This window comes from Cebus imitator, unplaced genomic scaffold, assembly GCF_001604975.1.
Source record: "Cebus imitator isolate Cc_AM_T3 unplaced genomic scaffold, Cebus_imitator-1.0 Scaffold384, whole genome shotgun sequence".
In the NCBI taxonomy this organism is placed as follows: Eukaryota; Metazoa; Chordata; class Mammalia; order Primates; family Cebidae; genus Cebus; species Cebus imitator.
In genome coordinates, this window is record NW_016107699.1 from 972,359 (window position 1) to 993,195 (window position 20,837).

The 20,837-nt window shown below is 53.6% G+C and overlaps 1 protein-coding gene and 1 non-coding gene across 8 annotated transcripts in view; both read right to left on the reverse strand.

Annotated features, from left to right (window-relative positions):
- The window catches only part of CARS1 (cysteinyl-tRNA synthetase 1), a 55,818-nt gene that overhangs the window by 34,150 nt on the left and 831 nt on the right, over window positions 1–20,837 (reverse strand). For 3 of the 7 annotated variants that reach the window (XM_037731114.1, XM_017507737.2, XM_017507740.2), the window contains exons 2-7: window positions 11,530–11,778; window positions 6,302–6,393; window positions 5,017–5,105; window positions 3,639–3,735; window positions 2,962–3,060; window positions 1,842–1,991 (exon numbers count right to left, since the gene is read on the reverse strand). In XM_037731114.1, the coding sequence (XP_037587042.1) occupies window positions 1,842–1,991; window positions 2,962–3,060; window positions 3,639–3,735; window positions 5,017–5,105; window positions 6,302–6,393; window positions 11,530–11,778 (776 nt within the window). Of the gene's footprint in view, window positions 1–1,841; window positions 1,992–2,961; window positions 3,061–3,638; window positions 3,736–5,016; window positions 5,153–6,301; window positions 6,394–11,529; window positions 11,779–20,837 lie in introns of those variants that run through there. The other 4 variants (XM_037731115.1, XM_037731117.1, XM_017507739.2 and 1 more) reach the window with 4 other exon arrangements.
- Window positions 12,132–12,297, reverse strand: LOC119468129. The gene has a single exon (XR_005196764.1). It is a non-coding gene; the product is annotated as a U1 spliceosomal RNA (small nuclear RNA).

Genomic DNA, 20,837 nt, shown 5'->3' on the forward strand with positions numbered 1-20,837 from the left:
AAAAAAAAACCCCCCAAACAAACAAACCTTAGATGAGATGGTAACTCAGTGCTGAGTCTCATGAGTCCTCCTAGAGGACCCAGAACGTGTGGACAGTGTTGGGAACCCCCGACACAGTCACCCCCATATGTCCTATACAACCCAGCAATTCCACTTGCAGGTGTATGGCCTAAAGAAAGTTGCAAATGTCCACCTAGAGACAACACAAAACAGCTCACAGTTCAGGAAAAGACGCTCCACATCACTAGTCATTGTGGGAATGCAAGCCAAAACCACGGGATACACCACCTCACACCTACTAGGATGAAAAAGATGAAGAATAACAAGTTTTGGCAAGGACGTGGAGAAAACGGAACCCAGGTGCACTACGGGTGGGAACGTGTGATAGGCAGCCACTGCGCAAACAACACGGTGGTTACACAGAATGCCAAAACAGAATCATCCTATCACCCAGCGAGGTCTCCAAAAGAAGTGAAAGCGGGAACTCGAACAGGTATTTGTACACCCAGGTTTACAGCAGCATTACTCGCAATAGCCAAAAGGTGGAAACAAGCCACGTGCCCACGGGCAGGTGGATGGATGAACAAAATGTGGCCCATCTGTATACACCACAGAGTATGACTCAGCCACGGGAGGAGGAAGAGTACAACAGGCCGACAGCATGGGTAAACCATAGGGACGCGACGCTGGGCAAAACAAACCAGACACGAAAAGACCCTGTCTCTACAAAGAAAACATTTGTAAAAATGGTTAAGACGGTAAATTGCATATGATGTGTGTTTTATCACAATTTAAAAACAAAGAATATTAGTGGAAGAACTGGGGGGGAAATGTACAGTAGCATTGCTGGTAATAAGGAAACCTAACTGCCCGTCCCAGGAGAACAAACAGCTCGGCCCCCAGGCGGGCACTGAGGGAGTGACAGCCACGTGGCTCCATCCCAGAAGCACAGCCAGGGTGAAAGCACACTGACGACTACACACGTGGCGCATTTCCAAGAAGCCTGGAAACAGGCACAACCAAGTCATCTGCTCGGTCAGGACACAGAAGAGACCAAACGGAAAAGAAAGAGGCCCACGAAGGGCAGCCACAGAATCCCTGGCCCATCACTGAGGTGGGGCCAGGGCAGCGGTAAGGCCGTGGCCTAAGGGGGCCTCTTTCTCCTCCCACAGCTGCAGCCATCTCTTTTTTCCATCGAGTTCTTAAAGAGTGACCAGCAGGTGGCGCTGGCACAAAGGAGAAGGCCATCCCCGCTGTGTCCAGGGCGCCAGCCACAGAGGAACGCCTGAGGAAGAGGGCAGGGCCCCCTCTGCACCCAGGTCTCTCCCTGTATGTGAAGGAGGCCTTTGCAGGGACAGCAGAGCTGGTCAGTGTGAAGGCCCAAGCTCAGTAGGTACCCACAGGCCTCAATGCTCAATTCAATGTTAACCCCTGCTCCTCTTCCTTCTCCAGTTGGTGCGGGGAAAGTCCACGGGAGAATCCTGGAACACTTCGACAGAAGGCTGTACCCCCACATTCCAAGTGCACCTCCTGCCTGTCTGATGGAGGCCGCTCTCTCACCTGACCAACTCTTAAGTGAGGGTGAGGGTGGTGGATCCCAGGTCTCCTTCCCGTGGCACAGGCTCTGCACCCAGGAAATGGGGCCAGAGCGTGTGGGAGGGGAGGGGCACTGACTCAGCCACCACAGAATAGGGCCACCTGCCACAGTGGAGCTATAGGAGACACGGCCAGAGTATCTTCCACTAAGACAATCTGTGGACTCAATCTGTGCACACAGATCAGTCTGTGCATGGCCTGACATGTGACCCAAAAGGGCTGGCTGGGAGATGTGTGAAACTCACCTCCACATGGCTGGTGACTTCCTCTCCCGTGAGTCTGGACTGCACAGCCTTCTCAAGTGGTTCTGTGGCAAGCTGCACTGCGTGCTGAATCCGTTCAAGCATCTGCTTTTTATCGGCATCTGTGGTCTCATTTAATTTTACCAAAAATGGCTATAACCATAAAGAGATGTCAAACCTATTAGATACGGTTCAGCAAAACCCCAAGTTCATAAAGGTGATTCAAGGTAGAAAACAGACCAGTTTTTCCCATGGCCCCGTAGAGTTGCACCCCAAGGGGCAGGGCAGTAAGTAACTAAGAGACTAGGAAGCTCCCGGCTCAGGAGCTCCTGGTACTGCCCTCTCATGTGTGACCCTGGACAGGGCACCTAACCACTCTGTGCCTCAGTTTCTCCAGTGCAAAATGGGTGTGAGAGCAATTTCTAGGGCTGTTCTGGGGATGAAGGAAAGTGGGCCACCCAGCGAGTTATGAGGTGGCTGCAGGCACCCCCATCAGGCAGGCACTCAGGCCTCACTGATTTAAAAGATTGTTAAGCTCTAATTTTATTCCTGCTTTTGAGATAAAATGCCATAAACATGCCAGTAATTATTACTGCAATTACTATTAGTAAAGAGAATAAAATGGCCTATTCTTACTACTGTCGTAAAAATAACTACATAATAATAGTTACTCAGAATGAAAATACTAGAGAGAACAAACTTCTTCAAAAAATTCTGAAAATTTACAGTACTACCAAATTAAGAAGCTTAGTATAGCTTCTGCATCTCAGTCAGAAGTTTCTGATTTAGCTGTGACCTTGGCATTGAAGATGAGATAGCAGTATTGGTAAGCATTTTTGTAAGTGTGATTAGCGGCACCGAGGTGAATTCAGTCGTTTTACTGTTAAGTGGCAGGAATGTCACCTACTCTCCACTCCACCCCAGTGCATTTTTCCTGGTGACTTTGTCACAGGCCAAGGGACCTCACCTATGGAGACTTCAGTGCCCCGATGGCCCTGGCTTGCGTAATCTACACTTTGTGAAAGTCTGCGAGACTGACACTACCCTAGGGACAGTACCCTACAGAGGACCGAGACCAGAAAGCAAAGGGCTCAGTTTCTAGAGCAGACAGCAGGAGGCCCACCGTCAGGGCGGCCCGAACATCCTCCAGGAGCTGTGCCGCTTCAGGCCTCTTCTCCCGATACTGCTGGAACAGGTGGTTCTGCCGGGCCCTCCTGATGATCTGGAGAGAGAAGGCAGACACGAGGGAGTGACGTGTACAGCCGCTTCATCCCTGTGCGGCAGGCCGCTCTCTACCTGGCCAACTCTAAGTGAGGGTGAGGGCGGGGGGAGACAACTGTGGGCCCCGGACGTGCACACCATCACCAAAAGGAAACACCATCCTCCATCTCCCACCTGCCAAGTAGTGCCCAAGGCCTAACGTGATCTTTCTGCCGCTTAGGGAAACAAGCCCTGGGGCCCCGGCTTCCCCTGCGAAGCCGGAAGTAGAAGTGCGTGCTATGGGCAGCCTTCCTTCCGCAAAACACCAGGGGTTCCTGACACTTGACCAACAAGCAGGTTCTTTTTTTTTTTTTTTTCAACATGTAGGTTTCTAACTGCATCTGAACATCTATATAAATGAACATAGCAGTAGCATAAGCTGTAATACTATTCATTGAGGGGATTAAAATGATGTTTATCAGGTCAAAACACAAGCTGGATGAAGCCTACGTTATTTTATTTACTTATGCAAAAGTCCTATCTTCTCTCACGCCATCCAACTGCATTTAAAATTTAATCTTATAAAATCCTTTTCTTTACCTTGTCATCAATATCCGTAATGTTCATGCAATAAAAGACATCAAATTTGAAGTAATCCTTCAACACTCTTCTCAAGATATCAAAAGAGATGTAGGACCTAAAGCAATGAAAAAAAACAAACATTTCCGAATCAGATGATACATATGGCTGAACACTGAACAACACAGGTGTGAACTGCATGGGTCCACTTATATGTGATTTTCTCTCCCACCCCCGAAACAGCAAGGACCCTCCCCTTCCTCCTCCTCCTCTTCAGCCTACTCAATGTGAAGATGACAAGGATGACCTTTACGATGATCCACTCCTACTTAATGAATAGTTAATATATTTTTTGTTCCTTATGATCTTTTCTTTTTTGTTTGAGACGGAGTTTCACTCTTGCTGCCCAAGCGGGGTGCAATGGCGTGATCTCAGCTCACTGAAACCTCTACCTCCCAGGTTCAAGCGATTCTCCTGCCTCAGCCTCCTGAGTGGCTGGAATTACAGACATGTGCCACCATACCTGGCTAATTTTGTATTTTTAGTCGAGACGGGGTTTCTCCATGTTGGTCAGGCTGGTCTTGAACTCCCGACCTCAGGTGATCCACCTGCCTTGGCCTCCCAAAGTGCTGAGATTACAGGCGTGAGCTACCACGCCCAGCCTTGATTTTCTTAATAATATTTTCTTTACTCTGGCTGCCTTTGTTGTTAGGGATACAGTATGTAATACATATATAAAATATGTGTTCACTGACTGGCATGCTATTGGTATGGCTTCTAGTCAACAAGAGGCTATTTTAGTAGTGACGTTTCAGGGAATCAAAAGTTGTATGTGGATTTTCAACTGTGCAGAGCCCCATCCTCTGGGTTGTTCAAGGGTTGACTGTACATGACCTTGGCATTGCAACTAAAACATGAACAAATAAAAGGACTCTGTGGCATTTACCCCAACAGCCAGCTACTCGTCAGGAGCTACAGCCATGACCATCCAGTGTGTGTGTGGAGAGGAGGGGTCACAGCCAACTCAGCCTCAGGCCGGTCAGGTCTGAGTGTGATGGGAACTCAGCATCTGGGGACCCCACCAGAGCTTGAGGGATGACAGAAACCTTAAAGGTATGTGAGAAAAAGCGGCCAGGTGGAGTCCAGCATGTTAGCAGCGGGGCTGCAGTCATTTCCTTTTTGGTCGTCTGTAGTGTTTCTGCAGTGAATACGGATTACTTACAGCACTAAAATTTTCATTTTAAAAATAAGAGAAGAAATTCAGGCTTGATTCCTCAAATCTCAGGTCCCTGTAGCATATCTAAGATCTTTGTAGAGCTAAAATCCCTGCTGTGGATCCCAACGGCTCTGGCTTCTGTGCGCAACTGCAGAAGCCACAGGACATCTGGCGTGGACCTACCTGGCGTGCCCCATGTGAGATGCATCATAGACGGTTGGCCCACAGCAATACCACGTCACCTTTTTCCCATCTTGAGGAATGAACACTTCCTTTGTTAGGAATGAAGGAATGACGATCACAAGAAATGCAAGAAACACTGCACAGGATTACCAAAAACAGCAACAAACATCACAGTGTGGTTTGCGTTTTGTGTAAACAAATTCAACCCAGACCACTTTGTTTTACTGTGAAAAGTCACAGTTTCAGTGGGAGTCCAGTGAGATGTACGGCACCTCCCCACCGACTGAGAGCCCGGCATGGGTGGAGCCTCTTCCTCCCTGGGTTCCACTCATCTGTGGAGGGAGGCCATAAGGGAATCAGTGGTTTTACTTATTGTTGGAATGCTGCTTATTTAACCTAACACAGCTAATATTTACCGAGTACCTACCACATGCCAGCCCTGAGCGAAATACTCAATTGAACGTATCTTCTCCACGCAGTACACTCTACAATGTAGGTTATGCAATTTTCTTTTTACAGATGAAGAAACTGAGGCAGAGAGCACTTGGCCAGGGTCAGCCTCTGTTGGAGGAGCCGGGCTCGGGTGCCAGGACCCCTGAATCGTGCTGCTACTCACCGCTGCTCTGGCACCACTCCCCAACATCCCAGCACCCTCAGACCTCTCTGGGGCATCATCTTCAACCAGTTTCCCAAGGAAGGCCATGAACTGCCTCACACCTGACTCCCCGTCTGCCAAGTGTGCTCGCTGATGGAAATCCAAGCAGCCCCAGCCAGAGCCTGGTCCGAAACCTCTGGAGTCACTGGCCATACCCTGAGCCAAGCAAACCATGCAAACCCCATTCTGTGAGGAACCCGTCCTGCTGCCTTCTCCAAACCTGCTGTGCTCCCAACAACATGCAGCCAGTTTGCCATTTTGCCCATCCTGCTTGGCTCATACGGTGCCAACTGCTGCAACCATGCGTTCTCCTGAAAGGCCTGGCTATGGATGACCTCAGGTACTCATGCTTGGGCAGAGTCCAAGAGACAAGCCAGGGTGATTCACGCCCAGAAGCCATGGGCAGGACTCCACATGAGGCGTGATACTTCACGTGTCTGAGTTTCAGAACACAACTCTGCCCCTGGGCCACAGAGACTATCACATGGAAGTGGTTGGAGGATCTTAAACCTGGATTTACAGAACTCCAGAGCCCAGCAGAAGGAAGACAAGTGTGTTGTGTGAGAGGGCACCTGGGCCGTCCTGCCTCCCCATCCTGTGCACGTGCCAGGGCATCTGTGTCCTCCTTACCTTGTTCCTGGTGAGGCTGTTGTAAAGGTGGAGTCTGCAGGGCTGGGTCCCAGCAGGAGGGGACCACTGGGGCTGTACACGCCGGCCTTTGCCTGGGAGGCAGAGAGAGCAGGGTCAGGGTCCAGGGACAGCGCCAGGAAGTATAAGTCGCCTCTTCATCTGGGGACTTGGTTTTTACAACAGGACTACAGTTTTCCGTGCAATGTTTAACAATGTGAAACCACACGAATCTCAGCCAACATTACCTAGGTCAAAGACAGCTGCGTCTTTCTTTTGCTTTTTCATATTCTGCATGGCAGCGTACCCCAATAATACCCTAAGAACCCCAGCAGGGCTGAGGAATGCCTACACAGCATGCCCAGCACATTCCACTGCTCTTCCAATACCGGCCCCTTGCTGGCAGTGTGCATGCCGCCTGGCACTCCTGGGTCAGCCAGGGCCTAACACTGACATGGTCTGTGCTGTCCCAGCTCTGGGAACCTCCCCCTCCTGGATCCCTCACCTGGACAAAGTGAGGAGATTGAGGACTCTTCGTGGGACAAAGGCCACCTCCAAGCCTCCAAGCCCTGGCAACAGAGGCCAGGAGTCAGAGCAGAAAGGACTACCCATGGCCATAGCCAGCAGGCAAGACTGGCTCCAGCCCAGCCCCTCCTCATCACTTCAGACACTGTGGAAGCGAGGGGCTGGCTCCTAGCTGGGGGTGGCAGCCCAGCAGACTCTGATCCAGACACTGGCTTCAAGCTCCACATAGGTCTATACTGCCTTCAGAAATAACCTGAGCTCCTCCCAGCCCCCAGGCAGAGACCCTTGCCAGCCAGCCCCTCAGTCCAGTCACCTCCTCCTGGCCAGGCTTCCCCAGCTGTTCCCTCCACACGCCTGCGGGGCTGCCCGGGCTGCTGTGACCACACTGCTGCCAGGCCTGGCTTCCAACCTGGCATGAGGCTGTCCTTACACAACCTGCATCTGAGACCCCTGAAGGGGCAGAGCTCTGTCTCTGGGGCCAGGGGCAGCCACAGGGTGATTATTCACCCTCTGAAACGTCAATCCTGCAAAGTCGGATGCAGAGGGGGGCACCTGGTGACTTTCCCATTGCCCTCGGCTGGCTCAGACCTGCCCTGCCCCCTCAGCAGATCACCACCTTCCTCCACAGTCATCGCCCACAGGTCCAGGTTCTGCGTCATGCTCTACTGGGTACCTCCGACCCCAGCCTGGTGCCTGACCCTGGGAAGGGCTTCACATGTCTCCACTGAGTGGCACCAGGAGGGCCTATGAGATGGATATTCCTGGCACTGACCTGTGCCCACCCCGGCAGGTCGCCTGGCAGCTCACCAGGATGCTCACATCCTGCCTCCTCCTGTTCCTGGCTTCTGTGTCAGAGGGTCTGGCAGCAGGTGGGACCCTGTACAGGCCTCTCTCACATCTCTGTTGAACATGACCAGCGAATCGCCACACAGCGATCGCAGGGAAGTTGGTCCTGGGCACCAGCCATCTTCTGGCCTCCTGGCTCTTGCCCGGGCCACACGGCCCAGGACGACACATGCTGGTGACTAACAGGTCAAGGGGAGGAAGGAGGGCGGCTGCACCATGTGTGTCTGGGCAGGGAGAGGAGATGGGGTGGGAGATAGAGAGAGGCACAGTGCTCAGCAGGAGCCCCCATTCTAGCTAAGTTCCAGCGGTCACAGGTGGTCAGATTCCAAAGCACAGGAAATTCCAATCCTAATGAAATATCACGTGTTTATGAGGCCACGTGCAGCCTAGACTCAGGTCACTTCAAATGCCTCACACGCCCTCGAAGGAGGCTCTCACTCCATGCCTGGAGGCTCTCAGCCTGCCACTCTAGGACCTTGTCACTCCATGCCTGCAGGCTCTCAGCCTGCCACTCTAGGACCCTGTCACTCTCTTCCCTCACAAAGACCCTGGAGCTCCTCCAATAGGACACTGCTGCCATCTCAGATGGCTGGAGATGCTGCCCAGAAACACGGCCATGAGGCCATGGGATCATCGCACTCGCCCTGCTATGAGGGAAGGGCCCAGGGTTCCCGGGACTGAGAGCTTGCCCAAGAAGCCAGGCCAGAGCCAGCTTTCCAGCTCCCCTAAAGCTGCTACTTCCACACAGCTGGTGACGGACTCCCCAGGAAATGGGTTACCAAGCCCAGATACACATATTCGGATTTGCAGAAGGGAAAAACTAAGGACCCTTGCTTTTTACAGTCCACTGCCTGCCTCCTGAGTTACCAGGGCTGAGAGCACTTGGCCAGGGTCAGTCCCTGTTGGAGGAGTCTGGCTCAGAGGCCAGGACCCCTGAATCGTGATGTCAGTCTTCCATCCTGTGTAACACCCCACAAGCTGACAATCCTAATCAGGGTTCCTGCTACACTTCACACAGGAACCCAGAAAAGCAGTCAGCATGCTGTTCTCTAAGTCTTTGCTTCTTTTTTTTCAAGACGGAGTCTTGCTCTGTTGCCCAGGTTGGAGTGCAGTGACGCGATCTCATCTCACTGCAACCTCCACCTCCTGGGTTCAAGCAATTCTCCTGCCTCAGCCTCCTGAGTAGCTGAGACCACAAGCGTTTGCCACCACACCCAGCTAATTTTTGTATTTTTAGTAAAGACAGGGATTCACCATGTTGGCCAGGATCGTCTTGAACTTCTGACCCCAGGTGATCCACCCACCTTGGCCTCCCAAAGTGCTGGGATTATAGGGGTGAGTCACTGCGCCCGGCCTGCGTTTTGTTTCTTTAGAAAAAATTAACACACATTCATTCATTCAATGAATACAGTCCCACCCTGACCTGAGAGATCCAACAACGGAACAACTATGAATCGCTGATGAGAGATATGTCTTAAAATCAGGGATCTGGGAGGCTGAAGACAAAGGATGGACAGAGAGAAGCCAGGAAGTGGCAAGCGGCCTGCCTGTGTCACATCAGATGGAGACAGGACCCAAGCAAGGGGTTCACGGGGAGAAATCCTTCATAAGGAATTCAAGGGGTCTCCACCCAAGGGGTGAGAGCAACACCAAAGCTTCATGTTCCTAAAACCATGGCCTCAGCATCTGACAGACCCACGCCCTACTGTGAAGTGTATCCAGACACTCCTCCTTGGGAGCTAGGGAGAGGCCGGCAGGCTGGAAGGGCTGAGCCTCCGCTGTGAGTGAAAAGGGTCCAACAAGTTCAACGCCCTGACCTCCAGTGGACCTCCGTGCTAGAGGCTGACCACAGAGGGAAGGGGCCCCCAGGAAGTGGTCTGGCTCCACAGGAATAGGGCCCTGAGGGTTAAGCAGAGCCTTTCCATCTCTGAGAGGACTCCTCGGGCTGCTGGGGCCCACGGTTTCCAAGAGAGGACACGGAGGGCACGTGGGAGGGGCTGGTGACAGGAGGGCATGCTGAGGGCCAGACATGGACACATCTGATGCTGCTGCGATGGCCAGCAGGAGGAGGGGCACTTGTCCCACTGTGCCAGGAGGGAAGGTGGACGCCTGGGGAGTATGGGCAATGGAAGCGGAGGGCGTTCCCACTCAGTGGGGGCAGCGGCTGATTCTCACAGCTAAATGGAGGGAAAGCCACAGCTACTATCATCCCAGGGACATGGGCGAGGACACTACACTGGACTCCATGGCATCTTGGACCCACGCATGGTCACTGTCACTGGATGCCCTAGCAGTCCTGGGCTCAGCTTCACCTTCCCCTTCAGCCCCTGCTCAGTGTACACCCAGCTTAAGTGAGGGTCACCTGACCTAATGTCCATCATTCCTGGCACAAGCAGTCCCTGGCAGCCTCTTGGGCAGCCTGGGTGATGAGGGGATTTGGAACCTGGAGAGGGCACAAGTCCATTAGTGCTATCCACGGTCCATTCCGTTACGCGGCAGTGTGGCTCTGCTTCCTCTCTGTAGGAGCAAAAACTTTCCTTTATCTCAGTGTGGATGGAGGCATGTGTCTATACTGTTCTTTCAACAAGTCCCTGTCACAGAAGACTGGATAGGCCACTGCTGAGCGGGAGGGACCAGGCCCGCTTGGCTGTCCTTGATCCAGGCCCCCTCTGGCTATGTCTCGGAATGGCGCATGGCAGGGGGAGCAATCTGACGCCCTTGGAGAGAAGGCACCTCAGAGCACAGCTGTCACCTGGGTGACCACACTGGATGCTCAGGCAGGAATGGCTACACAGGGAGAGTCCTGACCTGTACAGCAGCAGCCTCCACCCTATGCTGGGGAAGAGGTGTCTGCTTCAGAGCTATCCAGAAAATATGGCCCCCAGGAGATGTGACAGCCCCACTTCCACCCTGGTTCAAACAGTGGTCTTGCAGAGGCGTGACCCACGGCAGAAGCAGGGTGGCCCCAAAGAAGCCTGGAGAAGTCCCCAGGAGGCCACCAAGTACAGCCAGGACCACCAGAAAACAGCACAAAACCTGCTCTGCATGAAGGTGGAGGAGTGCCCACAGCCAGAGGAGGAGCTGAGCCACCCAAAGGCACACTTCAGTGGTGGTGGCATGGAACCCCCTCAGATTTGCCATGGAGAGCGACAAAGCCATGCAGGCACCCCAGGGGTATCCCCCACAAATAACCTCAGCCACATTCCACAGGCGCGACCAGCACCAACAGGCTGGAGCTACAGGACAGACATCATCTCAAGAGAAAAACATGACCTATTTCTGATTTTTAAAAAGTCCAGTGGCTGGTCCAAAGGCAGTGAGTTATCTCAATTGACTGTCCACAGCCAGTTACAGATCGAGCTCCTGGTTCTGCTCGTTTCCCCCTTCTCACTACTGCACTTGACTAGTCTTTAAAAACAAAAGTTCAATGACGACTAACACTTTAGGATTCGACGACCCTAAAGCTGGAGGACAGACACACTGCGGTCTTCTAGAAAACGTAAAGAGAAAGAACTGAGTCCATCAGAGCCAGGCACAGCCTTAGCTAAAAATCACAAGGCTAGGCCCGGGGCCTGGGCATGCTGCGTGGAACCCCAGGGTCCCCGCTGCCTCAGGCAATCCTGCCATATCACTGACGTGAACATCACTGGTGAATAACCAACTCCATGGGGCATGATTTTATCCCAACCTCCACCCACCGAGCACTGGATCTGCCCTGCCAGGCCACTTGCTGGAGACACACTTGGGTGAGGCTCCCTTTGGGGTATCCGCAGGCGCCAGGTAACCACACAGGTGATTGAGAAGGCCTTTGACCTTGGGGGAGAGGTTCGAGTGGCCAGGGAACCCATTCTGTTACTCACTTGCTTGGAGCCCGCAGGGCTGGACTTTGCCACAAGGGCTACCCAGGAGCGCTTCTATGTGCCTGAACCACCGAACCACGTGGAAGAGCTGGGGGTCAGCGGGTGGGGCCGAGAGCTGCCTGAACGCGTCCACGTCTGCCTGGGATAGTGAGTACCCCTGGACATAGCTACGCGTGCTGAGGTGCTCGTTCAGGGCCTGTGCCCTGGCTGCCTCGTCACTAATGCTCAGAATGGACCTGTAGTCGGGAGCTGCAAAAACAGAGGGCACATGTGTCAGGCAGGCGGGCAAGGCAGCCCAGACCCACCAGGCAGAACTCAGAGAGACAGGGCTGGGGGATGGCACAGAACAAACAGAAAGGCGTCTAAGCCCTTCCCTGGACACTGAACATCCACAACTGGCAAATGCACAGGGGTCGCGCCAGCTGGGGCTGGGGGGTGGCTACCTAACAGATATGGGTTTCCTCTCGGGTGACGAAAATGCTCTGGAACTAGGGAGAACTGAAGGCTGCATGACAGCTTCCTGCGCCAAATACCACGGAACTGTGCCCTTTTCATTTTATGCCGCATATATGACTTAGTTTTTAAACTTTTATTTTTTCTATCAGGGAAAGCACGAACACAGTTCTACACTATCAGAAATTATGCAGTTCAGTTTCTGACACTTGGGGAAATCACAGTGGTCAGCACATCCGGAGTGTAATGAATGGATAAGCCCCGCCTTGGGAAAACCACCTACACGTTGTGGTATGTCACCTGTCAGGTAAGTACGTTATATGAATTTTACCTCAATTCTTTTTAAGACTCACAACAAAAATCCCCCAAACCAAACCCACCTCAACTCTTCCTCTGGGTGCTGAGGGATGAAGGGTAAGGAGAACCCCACACTGACAACATATGTCATCTACACCCCTGTACCAAGAGACACCTGGACTCTAGCACGGCGTCTGCAGGGCCACAGCCTCAGGAGTGACCCCCCTCGAAGGACCAGCCAAGAAAGTACAGGGCTGCCAGGAGAATGTGAGCACTCCAGCCAGCCACACCTGACCACTGGTCCCAGGCCCCAGCCTCCTTCCTTAGAGCCTTCCAAGTAGTAAGCGTGCGCCTCCACCACTCAGGTGTCTCACTCAAGGACCTGAGAGCCGCTGTTCTGCATGTCACCACGGGGGGAGGAGAACTCTAACTTTCACAGCCGCCAGTTGCAGACAAGGCCGCCTTCACACACGCACGCTGACCAGCCCCATGCTGTTTTTCACTGGAGGCCCCCTGCTTGCCCTCCTTCCCCTCCTTCATTCTCCCTTTATCTTTTATTTATTTTATTTTTATTTTTGTTTTTTAGAGACAGAGTCTGATTCTATTGCCCAGTCTGGAGCACAGTAGCACAATCGAGGCTCATCACAGCCTCAAAATGCTGGTCAGGTGATCCTCCAGCCTAAGCCTCCTGAGTAGCTGGGACTACAGGCACGTGCCACCAGGCTCAGCTAATCATTCTCCCTTTAAATCCAAAAGTCATCTCTGCTGAATCGGCAAGGAACGCAGCTCCTTTTCCTACTGTCAGGAATTGGGGAATAAAATCTGTCTCACCATTCTAAGGAATATCTGGCTGCAATTACCTCTGACATGGTAGCTGGAGACCAGGTGCCATCTCCAGAGCCCGCCTCCCTCAAGTGGGGGCAAGCAGGCAGGCGGCACCAGGCTGCTGGCCAGGGAAGGAGTCTGGTCCCTGAGCCCATGAGCACGAGTGCATCCGAGCCTTGAACCAGTGATTGTGTTTGCTGAGAGGACTGTGGGAAAAGGACCGATGCCTGCTTCTTCCACACAGACGCCCTCTGACACGAGTTCACTCAGGGTAGGAACGCACATGTCTGGCCACCCCTTGCTGTGCCATGTGCAGCTGTCCTTCCTGGGCACAGGCTGCCCGACATCACAAAGCCATGGGGCATGGGTGGCCAGCACGTCAACATCTCCCACTCTGCCCTCTCCCGTTCCCGTTCGTCCCCCATCTTCCGTGTTTACTCCCTGGCACAGAGCCGGAGTCACTCCAACCAACCCACACAGCTTCTGAAAACAGAGCAGTGTGTGTTGCGGGGGTAACTGCACACAACGCCTTTCTCTGCTTTGCCTAGTGTGGGGAAAACCCTTTACGTCAGGCCGATAACTGGCCCTTCCCAGAACACAGTGCTATCAGCAAAGAGGAGTCAGAATGGAGTGCGGCACAAGTGCCCGCTGGGCTGAGCTCCTCATCTGCCAGGGAGCCCACGGAGCCACGTGATGCCCCAGGGCCTGGCCTCCACAGCCGCCAGAGAAGCTGTCCTGAAGCACCTCTTCTCTGCAGTAAAGGGGTGGGCATGGCGTGGGAGAGCCTTCCTGAAGTCTCAACATGGACGTGGGCCCTGAAACAGGCTTCCTGGGATGACTCTCGCTGGTGGGATGAGTGCAGCGTCCCTCTCATGGCAGGCAGCCACCGTCCCATCTGACCCCCGTAAGATGGCCACCCACTCCAAGCAGCCACAGATACCCAAAAGCAAAGCTCTGGCACACTCTCTAGCCAAAATTGGAATCATGCCCCTTTACAAGTTATTCTTGGCCAGGCGCGGTGGCACACGCCTGTATTCCTAGCACTTTGGGAGGCCAAGGTGGGCAGATCACCCGAGGTCGGGAGTTCGAGACCAGCCTGGCCAACATGGAGAAATCCCATCTCTATTAAAAAAAAAAGAAAAAAAACACAAAAAACAGAAGTTATTCTTAGGAGCACCCACAGCCACCCCACAGGAGGATCCAGGGCCTGTAACTCATCACCCGGATTCCTGCGCGGCAGGTACCGCCACCTGAAGCAAGCATGGCTCTTCCCTCCCAGCCACGGGGCTCCTGCGGCCCTGCTGAAAAGTGCAAGTTCACATCACAGGCCCCTAACACCCACCTCGCCAGCAGCACCAGTCAGTCTTTGTGCTGGCCATGGGCCCCCACCTGGCTCACCATACCCTAGTCACATGGCCTCTCCACCTGCTGCTCCTTTCTGGGGGGAATGCTCCCCAGATACCAGCAGGCCCCTTAATCCTTCAGAGCTCTGCTAGGTGCCAGCTTCCCCACCAGGCCTTCAAGAACTCTGTCCACACGGCGCCCGCCTCTAGCCCCCGCACCTGGCTGCCGTTTCTCTCCACAGCACTCCTGTCAAACACGTGCATGGACTGCTCCCCTCCACCATCTGCCCGCCCATTCCAGCTGCTTCACTCACTGCTTGATCGTCAGCATCTAGAACTGCGCGTGTGATGCTGCAGATACCAGCTAAAGCTGCCGAGGGAACAGCTGAGTGGACAGCAGCATGGCACCACAGAGTGGCGGGCTGGCGTTCCCCTATGGCACTGGGCCTCCCCCGCCCTTCTCAGGACACCTACGCAAGGACCAGTGCGGGGAACCGGCCACAGCCTCTGCGGCTTTGAGCCCCCAAGGGCTTGCTTAGCAGGAGCGCTGCTGCCCAAAGATACTAGAGCTACAAGAACAAGTCACTTTCACTTTACCTCTTCCAACAGTCCCAGGAAAGAGAAACACAGGGTGGACTCTGGCCCTGCCGATGGTGCCCGCGGGTGCCGGGAGCTCACCTGTCCCATCTCCACAACTACCGGCCCGGTCTCAGCACTGGCACTGCTGGGGCTTCCCTCTGAGGCAGGGAGGAGGCCGCTCACACGGAGATGCACTCTCCTCCCAGCTGGAGACGAGATCAGAGAGGACAGAGGCGGAGGGAGACCCGCCATGCCAGCTCCGAGCACCCCAAAGCGAGGTCCTGGAAAACTAACTCTAATTAAATATCAGACTCCTCCAAACTCTTTGGCAGAGCAGTTTCCAACCAGGAGACTTCTGGTCCAGCTGGATACTCCCCTCCAACAGTTCTGCAGCTGCCGGCAGTGGTCCCATTCATGATAAAGAAAACGAAGTTCACTCGAGATTAGAGAGCTTGCCAGAAGGACGGACAGAGCCAGAAGGTGAGCCTCGTCCCCTCACGGGTCAGGCCACAGTTCGAAAGCTGTGTTCCCCCTGACGCTGACCCTCTGCGCTTCCCCTCCCCTGTCCCCTCCCTGAGCCTTGGTCTTATGCAACTGCTTGTGCCTGGGTTGGACTCCAGGACAGCAGGAGGGAAGGAGAGGCCACAGGAGCACCCTGAGGAACAGCGACACAGCATCGGCTTCCAGATCCCACCCACCCGCGGCCCAGGCAGCGAGCTGACAGTAATGCCTCTCACTCAGGATAGATTCTGATGAAGGCAGGAGGCTGCCTGCGAGGCGCCCGAACACTGACAGTGACGATGGCTGATGAGGGGGTTACACGTGATTTTAATTCCCTCTTTTTCTTCATGGCTCATGTTCTGCGATAAGCACATGCTATTTTAAAAACGAGAAAAACAGGACATGTCCTAATGACTGCAATGGCTTCTGAGTGCTAACGAAGCAGTCTGGTTGCTGAAGGCGCTGTGGATCCACTCTGGAGACCTGAGGGGCGGCCCCGAGCCTGTGGGGCTGAGTGCCTACGCTAACACACGCGGTGGCATTTCCGCCTGTGCGAAACACGCTCATGACATCCACCTTGTAAAGCTGCAGGCCATTAAGTCAAATTACACTGTAAAATGTTTAAAAGCGGCCTGGCACAGAGCCAGGGCCCAGCTTGCCATCGTCCTCATCACAACCACTCAGTTATTATTATAATAGCTGCATGTGATGCCCAGGGAGTCTCCCGGAGATTCCCCGGGGATCACACACTCATTTTTATTGAATTAATTTTATTCTTTTAAAAATTCATTACCACATCTGCCTTGATCTTGGACCACATCACTCTTAAATGCACCGTCTAGAGCAGCCTGGACTGCTCATCAAAAGAGAACCAAGCGCATGCTTGGGAAGCACCCGCTCAGAACAGAAAGGTACTGATGCCCAGGGAAGCACAGGAGAATCACAGGCTCCCACGAGATGGAGGCAGTCATTTGGGCAATTTCGGTAGCTGCTTCTGAGTGTATCCGGAGGAAACAAACAAAAATAGGTCAGCTTCCAAGTGGTCATGGGTTTGAGCCGGGCTGCGGTCTATCAGTCTGATGCTGGGACCAGATGAGAACACTTCTGAGCAGACGACAACCTCGCAGGGACCAGTTCCTGGACATTGGCCCTCACTGTACAGCCTGCACGCTCTGTGCCGAAACTCCTGCTCTGCCCCCACGGGAAGCAATGTCTGCCTCCAGGTGCCCTTGCAGTTCAGTCCATAAACACACTGAAGACCATGGGAATGTCCCAAAGGAAGATGCTGATTATCACCAGCTACAAAGCTGGAGTCTTTACAGAACATTTATTGAAATCAAATGCAAGTACCAAGCAATCACTCAGCGCAGATGCCGAGCAAGCACTCAGCACAGGTACCGAGCAATCACTCAGCGCAGATGCCGGGCAAGCACTCAGCGCAGGTGCCGAGCAAGCACTCAGCGCAGGTACTGAGCAGTCACTCAGCGCAGGTGCCGGGCAAGCACTCAGCGCAGGTACCGAGCAATCACTCAGCGCAGGTACCGGGCAATCACTCAGCACAGGTGCCGGGCAAGCACTCAGCGCAGGTGCCGGGCAAGCACTCAGCGCAGGTGCCGGGCAAGCACTCAGCGCAGGTGCCGAGCAATCACTCAGCGCAGACACCAAGCCAAATCCACGCCACGTGAACCACATCCCTGACATGTCAAACAACCATGGCAGTGTCACCTCTCCCTCTCTCTGGCTCTTTCCTATCCGCATTTATTTTTTATTTTTTTGAGAGAGTTTCACTCTTGTCACCCAGGCTGGAGTGCAAAGGTATGATCTTGGCTCACTACAATCTCTGCCTCCCGGGTTCAAGCGATTATCCTGCCTCAGCCTCCTGAGTAGCTGGGATTATAGGCATCCGCCACCACGCCCAGCTAATTTTTTGTATTTTTAGTAGAGACAGGGTTTCACCACGTTGGCCAGGCTGGTTTTGAACTCCTGATCTCAGGTGATCCACCCGCCTCAGCCTCCCAAAGTGCTGGGATTACAGGCGTGAGCCACCAGCATTTAAACCTCTTTGGGCTGCCCTGATTCTCTTCCTGTCTTCCTTCAGGCATGGTCCTGGCCTGCCATCAGCAGCAGCACCCGGGGGCTCCTTAGACATCACATTCTTGGGCCCACCAGAGACCGCCAAATCAGTCTCTGGGGTGGGCCCAGCAAGTAAGGTTTAAACCAGCTTCCCCATGGGTTGGCGGCTTGCTAAAATGCAGACCCCTTCACAGCAGGTCTGAGCTCCTAATAAGTGCCTCGGTTTGGTGGGGGTCTGCACCCCTCACTCACCCTGACCCTCTGCCCACTGACCCTGCTACTCCTAAGGTCCCACCAAGGTCCTCATCTTGCGGTGTCCAGCCAACACCTCACCCTGCAGGTCACTCCCTTTCTGCACATGTTCCCCTGGTCCTACCCTCTATAGCTGCTCCTCTTGGGTCCCTCTCAATGACCCACTCCCTGTCCACGAAGTGCTCAGACAGGGGACTGCAAAGAGCCCCTAGACATGAATCATCGGGAGGAGGGAGGTGCATGCACCCCTGCTCTCACCAACTAGGAGCCAACGCCACCCAGTCCCAGACACCAGAGCCTCCTCCCACAGGCGAGGGCTCCCACCTCTCTCCTGCAAACCAGCCCCGGAGGTCGAGCTGTCACTCATTCACAGAGGTGTCCCCCAGGCATCATCTCTCACCTGCAAGAACAGCATCTCCATCTTTCTCCTTACTGGGAAGGAGGTTATTCATGATCAGGAGAATCCAACATCCTTCGCACCGAGCCCGTGGGGTGATCAGACAGCAATACTGCTACCCGGAGCACCCACACTGGAAATGCTTAATCTCTACCCCAAGGGTACTGCCTAAGACTCTTCAAGTACCTGGAAACATGGTACCGGAGTTCGTAGAGGAGCAAACATTTCATTTGGCTCTGGGGAGGACATCAAAGGGCAGCAGCTTTATTCCCGCCTGCTTTAACTCTGGGTTGAGTTACTCTGAGTGAGTCTGAAGAGCATCATCAAAAGCAGCACAGCACAGCAGTTTAAGGTCCCTATTGAGTCAGGCTCCCCAGGTTGGAAGCCTGGCTCTGCCTCTGGCTAGTCATGGTGGTGGACAGATTGCTTGACTTCTCTGAAGCTCAGGGTTTTCATCTGTACAAGGTGCCAGCAGGATCTTCCTCAAAGGGGCTTCTCCAAGGGTGGCAGGAGATAATAGATGTAAAGGATTTGGAGTAGTGCCTGGCACAGACTTGCTGAAAACATGCTGGTTATGTTATTACAAAGACCCCTGAATTAAACTGTATAAAAATTAAACTGTAAGTCTGACCTATTGAGCAGCCACTTAAGTGGTATCCCAAATCTGCAGGGAAAGGCCCTGAGGTAGGCTCCATCCACCCGAGAAATCTCAGAAATGAAACTCATCCTTCTGAAATAATCGGGCCCCTGGACAGGCACCAAGCCTACGCACCTTCAAGACTACAGAGAAGAAGCCGTACACCCAGTGAGATCACGAACAAGAAAATGATGTTCTGAGTCAACTTAGCTAAGATGGTCCGAAAATGAGGGCCTCCTTGAAAATTTTGGGAAGATGGTCACTTAAAGCATTTACGATTGGATTTTATTTCCTGTTCTTATCTTTGAGAGCCTGTGTGTGGTGGGAGGAAGTGACAGTAAAGGGCAGGTGGGCCATGCCTTGGGGCAGAAGAACAGTGGCTGGAGATGCTGCCCACAGGCTAAGGATGGGAAATCTGCCTGCTGCCCTGACAGCCGGGAGTGGGCAATCCCAACCTAAATGGCAAGCTCCAAAATTAAGGCAATTCTTACAAAGCTCTGAAAACCTCAAGTTCTGAAGCTATTTTTAAAAACAAGATAAAAACACTACTAATATGTCATGTACATTCACAAAGGAACCAAAATCACATTTTAATTTTAAAAAACGAACAGGCTCTAATTCTCAACATGGACAGAGCACTTATTTAGTGCCAGGCAGTATTCTAAGTCCTTCTCATCTATTAACTCATTCATGCTACATCCTCCAAGGTAGGAGCCATTACCCATGGTTTCCTGTGTGGAAGGGACAGAGCTGGGGCTATTAACCACGACGCTGTTTTACAGGAATCTGGGTGACTTCTGAGGGCTGCCTGGCTCTGGGGTGGGTGGAGATGGTGCTGGAATCCAGGCACACAGGTAGGGTGGAAGGTGGCGTGCCCGGAAGGTGACTACCTCCTGCCACGAGGCACAAGAGTGTAGCCCTGTCATCCGGGTGTACCCATGTCATCAGATGACCTACCTATCTATAACCCAGTGAACCCTCAGAGGCAAAGGGCACCACCAAATGCCAAGGAAATCTTGGCACGATCTAAACTGGGGGTAGGTAGGTGCTGGTGGTGTCTTAGAAGAACTTGCATCTAATTTTTGCCAGCCAAGAGAATTAAAAACTGGATACTGAGAATGTTTCCTTTGGAAAACCTGCTCCAGACTGTCAGGAATCTGGGCTTTCTGATTCAGGCTCTTGCCTTTCCAGCACCTAAAATCTTGCTGGAGGGACAGTGAGAGACCCTGTGGTGACATGAGTGACTGGGGGAGCTGACCCAGTTGTGTCCCCGGGGGACCTCCAGGGTTGGCAATAAAGTGGGGCAATAATGCTCTGACAATCAGCTTGCAGCGGACTGCTGCGGAACTGGAGATGAAAGCCTTCATAAAGCCCCAAGCCCTTTTACTGTGTGTAAACGTACCCCTGGCGTCCTCTGCTCCATTTCCCTAAGTACCAACCTCAGGTGCCCTCCGCCCACCTCCCGGATGCTGCCAGGTCTGGGCAGAAAACCAAAACAACTCTTGCGCCTTTGTATCTCCCGCAAAGTCCAGGTGGGACAAGATGGAGCAAGGGCCCACCCAGGCACCGGCTGAGGAGAGGCTGTTGGATGTAGGGCCACCTCCTGGTGTGGGGATACAAGGGGTCCTCGGCAGGAACCAAGTGAGGAAACTGAGGCAAGGTGGTATCGGCAGCGCCCTGTCGGGCTCGGGTGCCCGCGGGGTCTGTGATCCAGCCACGAGTCTTGTAGCCCTTCACACAGGGTCCACCAGTGGCCGTCCCTCGGAGCTGGGCACCCTCTGTCCCTCGGATCCCAGGGCGTGTCGCCACTCAGACCCCGGGCACCGCCGCCCCTCAGACCAAAGGCACCCCCCCCCAGACCAAAGGCACCACCGCCCCTCAGACCCCAGGCACACCCCCCCTCTGACCCCGGGCACCGCCGCCCCTCAGACCAAAGGCACCACCGCCCCTC